This window comes from Lipophrys pholis, assembly GCF_963383615.2.
Source record: "Lipophrys pholis genome assembly, chromosome: 2".
Lineage (NCBI taxonomy): Eukaryota > Metazoa > Chordata > Actinopteri > Blenniiformes > Blenniidae > Lipophrys > Lipophrys pholis.
Genome location: NC_137636.1, coordinates 19,126,380 through 19,138,532, shown reverse-complemented (window position 1 = coordinate 19,138,532; position 12,153 = coordinate 19,126,380). Strand labels below are relative to the sequence as shown.

General features: G+C 41.4%; 1 protein-coding gene across 1 annotated transcript in view; it reads left to right on the top strand.

Annotated features, from left to right (window-relative positions):
- The window catches only part of LOC308125501 (frizzled-3-like), a 28,391-nt gene that overhangs the window by 13,708 nt on the left and 2,530 nt on the right, over positions 1-12,153 (top strand). Inside the window, exons 2-9 of the mRNA XM_080489319.1 lie at positions 5,440-5,636; positions 5,830-6,132; positions 6,379-6,541; positions 6,687-6,986; positions 7,263-7,514; positions 10,303-10,451; positions 10,857-10,971; positions 11,908-12,071. Of these exons, the coding sequence (XP_080345445.1) occupies positions 5,440-5,636; positions 5,830-6,132; positions 6,379-6,541; positions 6,687-6,986; positions 7,263-7,514; positions 10,303-10,451; positions 10,857-10,971; positions 11,908-12,071 (1,643 nt within the window). The remainder of the gene's footprint in view (positions 1-5,439; positions 5,637-5,829; positions 6,133-6,378; positions 6,542-6,686; positions 6,987-7,262; positions 7,515-10,302; positions 10,452-10,856; positions 10,972-11,907; positions 12,072-12,153) is intronic.

Sequence of the window (12,153 nt, the reverse complement as noted above, 5' to 3'; positions counted from 1 at the left end):
GGTTTTTTTGGGGGGGGGGGAGAAAACATTGCTGCCTGCTCAGGATCTGTTTCTTTGGAGGCTCCGACCCAAAAGCCTGTCACCTTGATCTGAACACAACACAAAGCTGGTGACAGCTTCAGGAAGTGTGCGTGTGTGCGTGCGTGCGTGTGTGTGTTCTCTCACTCTAAACAGTCCTTCCAATCCATTTGACTCTCTAATCCACCAAGAAACTTTCTCTTTACTCCTTTCCACTCCAGTTTTCTTCTTTATTCCCTCCCTCCATCCCTCCCTCTTTCGCTACACCTCCTCCTATTGCACTTGACAAAGTGAACGAGTTTCTGCAGAGTCGGCTAACTGGATTTTCTACAACTGCCTTAAGCACCAAAAAAAAAACACGTGTGTGTGCATGTGCGCATACGTGCGTGTGTGCGCGCTCTCACATGCACACGCAGCAAAACACTCATTGGCCAACCAAAATACCCAACTACATGACACATTGAAAAAAAATCAAGCAATTATGTTTTGGATTTGGTTTTAGACGAGAATAAACAACTCATCTGAGCCTCCATCATAATCTTAGAAAGGATTGGGGGGGGAGAAATAATAGAGCTTTTAAAAGTGAGATTACGTGAATAAATTGAGATTACAAACTGCAAAGTTAACAGAGCAAAAAGGCGTACTTTGTCATTAGTCCAGAAAGGTTTGGTTTTCAAAGCATGTAATGGCATCACTTAATTTAGTGAACTTCTAATTTCTGCTGTGGTTTCTCTCTTTCTGCTCTGAAGCAGCAATTTGAATGTATCTCCTGTTTCCAGTATAATTGCTTGCATTACGTGACCGCCAGTCACGTCTCTCACTGTCCGTCTCTCTCTGTTTTTCTTTGTTGATTTTTTTACTTAAAGCTCTTTTCCCCTTCAGTTTCTTTCTCTCTCCCTCCCCCCGGGTTTCTTTGGAAAGAGGGAGTGCAAAGAAAGAAACTTAATCCCTCTATTGAACAAGAGATGGACCAGTCAGGGTTTTTTTTACCCCCCTTATTTTCCGCTGTGTTAAAAAAAACCCACCCAGCTTCTCATTTCACTTTTCATTTTGAATGCTCACAAATGTTTGTATAATGCACTTGCTCACACATTGAGTTTATTTAATTATTCTGTTGGATTTATTTTAGTGACTCTCTGATGTTTTGCTTGATTGGAACTAAACGCTGTGTTTTACCAATGTAGAAAAAAAGTTTCAATGACAGTTTGAGTTAATCGACTCAATGGAAAGCACACTCTCCAACCTTTGGCATGCTCTGAAAAGGCACGAGGTTTCCCGTACACCGCAGTAGCTCTTGTATGAAAAGAAGGGCACTTGTGAAAGCTGAATTTGTGAACATTAAAAATGTTTCTGACAAATATAGTTTCCCAGTGAATGAGGTCAAAGTACTGTTCGTATTGTTTGCAGCCTGCGTGGGTGACATGTCAGGGATAAGTATTACATGATTGATGTTTCAGAAGCTCGTCATTTACATAGTGATCCTCTGGTAATTATAGGTTTTACTTTATACATCAGGTCGCGTTATTTATTTATCTTTTTTGTTATGATTTCTAAATCCACAGAGGTGGGTGCTTAAACAAACTGTGTGTGTGTGTGTGTGTGTGTGTGTGTGTGTGTGTGTGTGTGTGTGTGTGTGTGTGTGTGTGTGTGTGTGTGTGTGTGTGTGTGTGTGTGTGTGTGTGTGTGTGTGTGTGTGTGTGTGTGTGTGTGTGTGTGTGACCATTTGCATTAAATTTTATCTGAGTAACTTACAGTAGGGCTGCCATATCGCTGGAGACTAACTGAACTACATGCTCACGTGCTTTCATGCTCTTTGCATTCATCCAGTATATGTGATTAACCAGCTGTAACTCTACTGCCCTACATGCCTGCCCACTGTGTAGAGGAGAGGAGCTATGGCTGTGTATGGAGAGAGCTTAGTGAGCGAATGCAGTGATGACTGAAAGGATAGATTAGAAGTGAGGAAAATAAGGACAAAGAGAAACTGCCTTTCTGTTATATGCAAGTATGATTTCAAAGCAGTAAGACACACATCCTACACTTTATGTATTTACTGCAAGTCATATCATCACAATTATTGCATACACACATATCACATTGTCCTAATATTTTGAAGCAGTTATAGGTGAAAGGTCATGTTTAGCCTGAAAACAAGTCTTTTGAAGGACATATTAGTCAGTCAATTATTTAACAAAGAAGAGTCCTGTATGATTACATTATTTTGCAACCAAGTTGAAACGAGTCAGCTATCTAATTTATTGGTCATATTCCAGTAAGAGCTATGGGCTTCAGAACAGGTGCATGGTTTGGATTTGATTAGTTGACGTTACAAGGCCTCCAAGACTCGGATACAGTGTGGCCTGTTGTCTTTAATGACAGGAAACAAGTGAAGTGATTAAAGTGGATTCACTGAAGACAGGAAAGAGGGAATATTCTGGGAGTGTGATCCATTTCAGGATGCTGATGCACTACATGTCCTCTCTCTATTGTATCCTCTCCTCATCCTTATCGCAGTGTTTCAGTATGAGTTTGCCTTCTCCCTGCGGCCAGGTTTGCAGGATTTCCTTCTTTCCCTTCCCTGCTCGTCCATCACAACTGACATACAAAATGCCATGCAATTCACTTAAGTTGTCCTCCATGCAAGACTGGCTGCCAACCCCCTCCTCTCTTGCTGGGTGGCACAGTTAGGCCACTTAATATCAATATTCTCTTTGTGGTGGGAGATGGGGGCAATTGCCCTGACTGTCAGAATAATTGCACACAGATAACTGAACACATGTGAAGACTTGTGCAGGCACACAAGCCTCTCTCAGCCTCACACGCTGGCAATCACAGTAACTGGGACACACACTAAATACAAGAACAATAACACACAAACATTCATGTGCACACATGTGTAAACCCACATGCATGGTAGAAACATGCAGAATGCGAACACTTTAAAAGGGAGTCAGGCAGATATTCACTGTGGAGTTAGTGTGAGGACATGGAAAAAGCATCCCGTTCTTCCATGCATGGCGACACTCAGAAATCAGCTACCACTCATTTAAATGTGGCCTGGGGCTCATACCAAAAGCATAATTGAGACGACTGGACAGACTGGCACACAAAAAAGCATTCAGCAGATTGACATCACTTTGTAAGACTGAAGACAGCAGAAAACTTTCTGTAATGAATATTAAAAAAAAAAAAATTCATCAGACATTTACTATAAACGGGTAATTATAACTATAATAATAATTGATTGTATTTATCTTCACACTACACAATTTTCAATGGCACACTATCCATCCATCTTTACGCTGTTTTTGCTTGGTTGCAGTGGTCACACATTCGTCCGTCCGTCCATCTTGTCCCTACTGGTAAATGTTTCAGTACATCTCCACCCAGTCCTCAGCATCATTACCGGAATATCAGAGGCTTGTCTACCACTTGCTGACTATTTCAACTGAAGTTCATATGCTCCTCACTTTTTGACACAATACAGCTCTGACCAACATCATGTGTTCAAACTCAAAAAAAAAAAAAAAATACAAAGGTTGTCAAATTAATGAATTATTGAATGAAGCAAAGTGGTATGTGCACGCACTTTACATGTGCTTTTTCAATACTCAAAACTGTGTCACACAGCCCATGCACCACTGCACCCATTTACTGGTGGAGCATTGCTCCAATCTGCAGATCTAGAGCACAGCAATCGAGAACGATCAAAACATACACACAAGGCCAGACACACAGACATGAACACACACGCACGCAATCCCATTCATGCATGGCTCTCTGCACAAATGCAGTCATCCAGTCTGTGAGCACATATTGTAGCCTTTGTAGCCCGCAATCAATTTAAGTGCAGTGTTTTGTGTTACATCAACACATATTTCACACAATGTGCAGTGTTGTGTGAATTCAGGCTAAATGATTTTTGTTGTTTTTTTTTTCATTTCTGTAGTCTCTGTTCATTGCTTTTGTGGTTCTGCTCTGATTTCTCCGTTACGCCTTGTCAATGCGACATTGAAGACTCAACTGTAACGCAATGAACTTGTATATATGTGAATAGATGCAGGTCACGCTGCATAATAACATAACCGCTCTGTTCCCGTAATACTGATGACTGTTTTTGATTTACGAGAGCGTCGGTAATATATTTTCACCATGATGACAGGAAAAATTTTTTTTAAGTATTACTTTAAATTCAAAAGAAAGTTTGATAAACTGAATGAAAGAAAAGTTGTGGACTATTGACTCATTAATGAGGTTAAATACACTTACGATTAAACTGTAGCAGGACTCTGAACCAGAATCTCAGGAACTCAGTGGCTGGCACTGGATATGATATTCTAGTTAAGAGTACTGCTTCAGTTCTCTGGAAATTCACTGGAAAATTATGATCTCCTCAGAGTTTTAGATCTGTGTGCACTTCATGAATCATATTTAGATTTTTATCATCTCCTGCGGTGCCATTTTCATTATTGAGGGCCTAATTTTAATTTGGTGGTGCAGCAAGTTTTTGTTTTTTTTTGGCATAAACTGATGAATAATTTAGCTCTGCGGAAGTAACCACTTTCTCAAAAGATAATCTCCAGCTTGTTCAACACTCAAGACATGCAACATTAGTGTCACACTGCTTGAGTGAATCCATCTCTGTTGTGGGTTTTTTGTGTTGAAGGCCACAAAGTCGAGGCTTTTTTCAAGGCTGTGTGTCAGTTGAAGCTGTTGGATATAAAGTCGAAGGTTTTTCCAGACGCTCTATCCCCATCAGTCTGTTGATTTTCACCAGCAGCCTGAAGGTCACGAGCTCTACTCTCTGACCTTTAATCTACAGGAAACACAGTATATATTCTGTAATGTGTGACGCCTGCTGTTTGTTTGCCCAGTTTACTGGCACACGGCTGTGGCTCCACCTTCAGAGGTCTTGCTTTGCTGTCCCTTACTTCAAAGAGGTGTTTGGTAATGTGACTATACATATTTTATGGGCTTCTAAATATTGATGGAATATTGAGTAGTCGTCTAAGTTAGAGCAGAGGAGTTGTCACACATTTGTCCTCCCTCTCACTTTCCCTCCGTCCTCTTTGATGGCTATTTCAGGTTAAATATGAGCCTCCTCAACTGTGCCACTGATAGCAGTTTTTTTCTGAGCCTGTGCGTAGATACAAATCTATATAGACATATTTATGTGCGTGTATGTTAATGTCATGCACAGGGTTTCCTACATGTGTGTCAAGTATAATAACAAGCGTCTCTGTACTGTGGTGTGCATGCATGCGTTTGTGCAAATATTTACAGGTGAAGCTTTGAGACTACTGCTAGACTAGGGCATGTTGCAGCAGCTTGTGTTTTTTTTTTTCCTTTGTTGCAGGTTAAAGCATAAATTACCATCATTTTCCATCCCATTAAACGTTCTATTCTGTGTCTCCTTCAAAGCCGTTTCACCCGATGGTGAACCTGGTGTGCAGCCCTGACCTGAGGATGTTCCTGTGTGCCCTGTACGCTCCTGTCTGCACTACATATGGCCGGGTGTCCATGCCATGTCGATCCCTCTGCCTGCGAGCAAAGGATGAGTGTCACAAGCTCATGGAGGTTTTTGGATTGTACTGGCCAGATGACATGGAGTGCAGCAGGTATTATGACTATCGTTAGGATATTCCTCGGTTCTCTAGGCTCATTCCCTCTTTTTGGCCTCAGAACACAGGCTCTGTTTCCACCTACTCCCCCCCCCCCCCCCCCCCCCCGTCTTTATATAATGTATGTTTGAACTCAAAGTTCCTGATGAAACCTATATTAACCTCTTCTGATGGAATTCTTGCTTTTCAGGTTCCCAGATTGTGACAAGCCCTACCCTCGTCAGGAGGACCTGCAGACCGGCTCTGAACCCACTGACCAGTCATCCATGACAGTCCAGCGGGATTATGGTTTCTGGTGTCCCAGAGAGCTCAAGGTGGACCCGGATCTTGGATACACTTTTATGGGCAGAAAGGACTGTTCTGCCCCCTGTCCGTCAATGTTTTTCAACCAGCAGGAGCTGACCTTTACCCGATACTTCATTGGGGTCATCTCCATTGTCTGCCTGTCCGCAACACTCTTCACATTCCTGACTTTCCTCATTGATGTTACAAGGTTTGAGTGCCTTCGTGTTTAGTATGAAGTTTTCATTATGTTACTGAGCACCATGAACCTCAATAGAAAACAAAGTACTTTGTGTGTTATCAAAATATTTGTGAGCATTTTTAAAATGTCTAACTGCTGCCAGAATCCCATATGAAAGAAGTCAATTAGTTGTATAGTAACGGTAGAGGTAGAGTTGCAAGACAAAATTAACAACAATGTGAGAAAGGTGACTAAATGAGTGTTCTTTGACAACAGATTTCGATATCCTGAGCGTCCGATCATCTTTTACGCCGTGTGTTATGTGATGGTGTCGTTGGTGTTCTTCCTGGGATTCCTGTTGGAAAACCGAGTTGCATGCAACGCAGTCAGCCCCACTCAGTTCAGAGCTTCAACTATAACACAGGGCTCACACAACAAGGTGAGGGTTTTATTTTGATCCATGATATTGATGCACAGGTAACACATTTATCTAATAAAAATGCTTTTATGTGAATCGGAAATTAAGTCATAAACAGTTTTGTCTCATGACTGATTTATATGTTGTTCTCCCTCTCCTTTCTTAGGCATGCACCATTTTCTTCATGGTACTCTATTTCTTCACCATGGCCGGCAGCGTGTGGTGGGTCATACTGACAATCACTTGGTTCCTGGCTGCTGTGCCTAAATGGGGCAGTGAAGCCATTGAGAAGAAAGCTCTCCTCTTCCATGCCATTGCCTGGGGCCTTCCAGGGGCCCTGACCGTCACCCTGTTGGCCCTGAATAAAATCGAAGGAGATGGGATCAGTGGAGTGTGTTTCGTAGGGATATATGACATAGACGCCCTGAGGTGGTTTGTTCTGGCACCGCTCTGCCTGAATGTGGCGGTGAGTACAGTGAGAAGATAAATGAGTGGGTGGGTGGGTGGGTGGATGAAAGAAGTGATGAGTGGGATGGAAGGATGGATGGTTGAGTGAAGAGATTAATGGGTGGTTGGATAGATACAAGTGTGAAGTGTAGCAAGATGGATGCGTACATAACAAGTGTACGGTGACTGTCTGTTGGTCTGTCAGTCACCCAGGTCTTTAAAATACATATCATTCATTTTAAATTATGGGATCTAGCACTAAGATTTCCCTTCTACTTCATCTTTCTGTCTCCAGGTTGGCGTCTCTCTGCTTTTAGTGGGCATTGTTGCTCTTAACCGGGTGCGCATGGAGATCCCCCTTGAGAAGGAGAACCAGACCAAACTAGTCAAGTTCATGATCCGAATGGGCGTGTTCTCGGTGCTCTACCTGGTTCCTCTGTTGACTGTGATTGGATGCTACATTTACGAGCACACGTACCGCAACATTTGGGAAAGAACCTGGATGGAGGAGAACTGCAGGCGCTATCACATCCCCTGTCCTTACAAGGTACAGAGAGTTTTCTGTGCAGAACTTTTCACTTCCAATATTTTTTGTTGTCTTCAAATCAGGAGAGCTACAAAGTAGCTTGTCAAAACTATGTTTTTACTATGTGTTTCAAAACAAATAACTTCTTGGACTTTTCTGTCAGATACTGTAAACAAATACACACCCGGGGCTGACAGCTGTGTTCCCAGCACAGCCCTGTACTTCTCATTCACTCACACTCTGCACAAAGTAACTCTGGCAGCTGACAGCGAAGGGCTCAGGTCAGGTGTGTACCTCAGAGGATATCGTGTGCGTCTTTCCTCATTATGACAGAAAGAGCACAGGTGTCTGTTTACTTGTATGGTAAATATGCCGGGTCCAAGAAATAATTAAGCTGCTCCTGCAGTGTAATAAGTTAAGACGGAGAGAAAAAAAAGAGAAAAGAAGTTTAATTGTTGCTATTTTATCATTTATATCTTGTACATATATGGGCAGCTATTTGCTCACAAATCCGGTTATTGATACAGTATGTGCAGACATGAATGAAACACAATTTATTGAGATAAAAAATCTAATGATCAGACAAATAGTAAACAAGTGAAAAGATATAGATCAGGGATGTCAAACTTGTATTAGTTGTGGTTCCACATAAAAGACCTGTTTGATCCATGTTGAGCCAGACCAGTGAAAAGATAGCATGTTGTCCTTTAATCAAAAGCAATTCCGACAAGTGTCAATAATCTTGAAAATGTTCAAGTGAAATGTACTTTTTTAGAAAAACTTATGACAAGCAACCTGAAATTACTTTAAATAATAATGCAATCTAAAATCGTACCTCTCACGGTGTTTTTCTGAATATTAATATTTGTAAAAGACTGTGACAAATGCAGTATTGTACATCCTATAACATTTTTCATAAACACACGGCTATAGTATGAATTTATCGCTGTTGGAAGCAACATTCAATGTCCAGTCAATAAGTTGTATCTTATAAACACTGACTGCAGTTGAAAGATCATTTTGGCTGTTTTTTGTCTAGTTTGATTTTCATTTTTGACTTTTATGACACATCTAATCAATCACCCCCAATTAAAGTGGTGATATAAATAAATTGAATATAGACAATGAATGCATAAAACATATATATGAATAAAACTGGATTCATTAGCTAATCACAGATTGTTTTGGTGGCCTAGTGAGCAGCTATTTGTGAAGGAGTCGGTCTCAAACTGTAAACTATTTACCATCTTAGTTTTGTTCCGTTGTCTCTTTCAGATGGTTTTCACACGTTTCCATCTTGCCCTCAGTCTCCGTTGTACTCTCTTCCTGCCTTTCACACTGGGCTTGTAGTCATGCTCTGCTGCCTGAGCACTATGGGGGCTTTGTAGCAGTTATGAAGAGTGGTGGGAGTGTGTTGTTTTATGCAGCCAACTGATGTATTAATATCCAGATAAATGTGAGTGCAGACACAAACATACTCCCTCAGCCCCCTCTCACAAATATGCACATAAAACATTCCAATCTTTTCACCAGCTTGATATGTACAACTGAACAATTAGAAATTAATCTTCATGATTCTGAGTTTTAAAATGATTTCGCTGGAGTACTGTTACGGTGTCCTGATGATAGAAAAGATCTGATAATTAGCGGCTGCCAGATTATATGATTGAGTGCCGAGGCAGGTGCAGCAGCTTATGTTACTTGTTAGAGTATGTGTTCATGTCTGTGGCTGTGTGTTTGTGTGCAAGCTCAAGAGGGGAGACCCTCCAATGTCCTGTTGTAGCTGTGGAATTTCAATATTGCTGTATTCTGTTTGAGCCTTGCCCTGGAGGAGGTTCTGGAAGCAAATGTTTGCATGCATGGAAGAGGGTAATATTTCATGTTTTGGATAATTGAAGATTCTTTGGGTATTGTCTGAGTTCAAGTGACTGTCTTTGTGCATGTGTGTTCATGGGAGGTAAATGACTGATGGCCTAAGGCCGCTTGCTTTATCTCAGGACCTAAGTCTGAGACATTTGATCTCAGCCTGGGCGAGACCGACTGAAGCTAATTAATACATACCAATTCTTCTCATCCCCAAGTTATTTTTTCAACCAAAAAAACACTGAATGTCACTAAAAGTGTCTGACCCTCACGAGTCACTGGGGCAGTATCATGACTACTAAGATCAGTTGTCACTAAATAGGAACGTCTATCCTCCTCATGCTAATGGAAAGAGTTTGAAAAAGTAGAGCTCCTAAAGACCACCCAAAGTAAGAGTAATGGTTTGTCCACAAAAGACTTTTGTTGCTAACACAGCAGTCACTGTGTGCTTGCTGGTCCTTCAGAGTGAAGTTTTATCTTTCAGAAAGATGAAACCATGAGTTTAGAATGAATTGCATATACGTGTGCTTGAAGTGCCTTGAACTTGCTCTGTTTGTGTTTTAAAACTTGGTGCTGTTTTTTTGGGGTATTTCACAACAATGAACCGAGATTTGGGTTCAGTGACGTTATACCCACGAGAAACTGTTGCCCTCTGCTGGCAGCTGCATCAAGGTACAAGTGCAACGTGAAGGAAACCAATTGTGCAACTGAGTTGTTCAGCTGCAGGAGCAGCTGGGCTTTCTCTGGGATTACTTCTTCTCTGCCATCACTTAGAATGACTGGCTGGGCTAAAAACAATTGTCAATGTTGAATACACTTTTAGTCCAACTAATGAACAAGCAGTCTCGGAGGCATTCAAGGCTTTAGTGCGCCAGTGATAATAAGATCTCTTGTTGTCTACATTTAGCAGAATTGTTGAGTAGATTTGCAATATTTTTCCTTTTAGGTGGAGGAGACGAGCAGGCCAGCCGTGGTTGTGTTCCTGATAAAATACCTTATGATGCTCGTAGTGGGAATTCCCTCTGTTTTCTGGGTGGGCAGTAAGAAGACTTGTTTTGAATGGGCCAGTTTCCTGCATGGACGCAGACGCAAAGAGTAAGTACTGACACTTGACCCTTTTGTTCTTGGTTTTTTTGGGGGGAGGCTTTTCTTTGGCTTTTTTTGCTGCACTATGGATTTATTTGTTATTGATACACAGAAACTCCATATCTGCTTGTGTTGTTGTTGTTTTTTTATGTTGAGTTTATTATTTTCCTTCATATATATGGTAAAATACCTACTTAGCACATTGGCATCCTCCTGACCTGTATCCTCCCACCCTCTGGTACATTCATTTTCTGAATCTCGTATTTCACATGTTCCCACCACTCATTATTCCTGCTCCACATCCTAAATATCCTATAACCTTGCCATATGCTCTGTATTGATCTGCCCGGGTAATCCATTTTACCTGTATCTCTCCTCCTTTAACCTCCCATCTCTGCCCTTGTCCCCCTGCAGTAGTGGGGTGAATGAGTCTCGCCAGGTGCTGCAAGAGCAACCCGACTTTGCCCAGTCTCTGCTTCGTGAGCCAAACACTCCCATTATTAGGAAGTCCAGGGGAACATCCACTCAGGTAAGAAAACAATAGGATTTCAAGTTAGAAGTTGAGGTTAGAAACAAAAGCAGCCACTGTTTACATCGTCGCCTGTTTTCAATCAAGTGAATACTTTTGAATTGAGAAACTGCCTATAAGTGATAATAAGTGATCAGTCGGATTGATGTCAGCATATACTGTTTGTAAACCAAGAATATCATCTGATTGAGTGATTGGATCAATCCCATAATGTTTTGTTGCCTTGGCCAGTTGTACGTAGGCGCACATGATCCCACATGCAACTTTACCTGGAAACCTAGTATTGAGGAAGAATTAGTTGTCTTTGTGTTACTTATTGCAGCGTCATCTCTTGACGTACTTTTCCTCATAACAGCTCGGATGAATCGTCACGTTGTGATGTTACGTAACAGACGTCTGCACAAAGCTCTGACAGTGAGAAGCAATCCAATGTGCTGTTAGCACGCACTTTGATTGGATTCAAAACAGGGTTGCACTACCTCCTCCGAACCGTTCATGAATTCTTTTGGAGAGGTCCAACCTAATCACATAGAAGTGTTTACATGACACCATTTTAAATGGATCTGTATTTCATCTGATTGCTAGTAATTGCTGGTACTTTATTCTTCCCCTCTTGAGTTTAATAGAAAGTAACAATTTCATGCATAACGTAATTGATTAATCTCTTAATACAGATTTCAATAATTATTTATTACAATTTTAACAAATGCTTATAAAAACCTGAAATCCACACTCCTTTTAGTGAATATCTACATGTTTGATAAATTACTAATTTGACTTTCTCTGTACTGTGATCTGACATGACCAATGCATGAACGCTGCCATTGGTTTGCAATTATTATTTGAAGTGTTTATATAGTCTGAAACATTTACTCTTGTTATTGTGTTTTTGCCATCTCAACTTCACCTCCATGTGACTTGTCGTCTTTTTTAAAGGGCACCTCCACTCATGCCTCCTCCACCCATTTAGCTGTCCTTGATGACATTGATGAGCCTGTCAGAAGTCACCAGGGACAGCCCATATCTACCAAGAGTAAAGCCAGCAGTGTCCACAGCAAAGCCAGCTACCACGGCAGTCTGCGCCGCACTCGAGATGACAGGTAGAGCTGGATATCCATGTCGGTCTGTCTGTCTGTCAGATGGTGTCTTTGCGATGAGGATGAGTCTCTCCCGTCTTTGTTC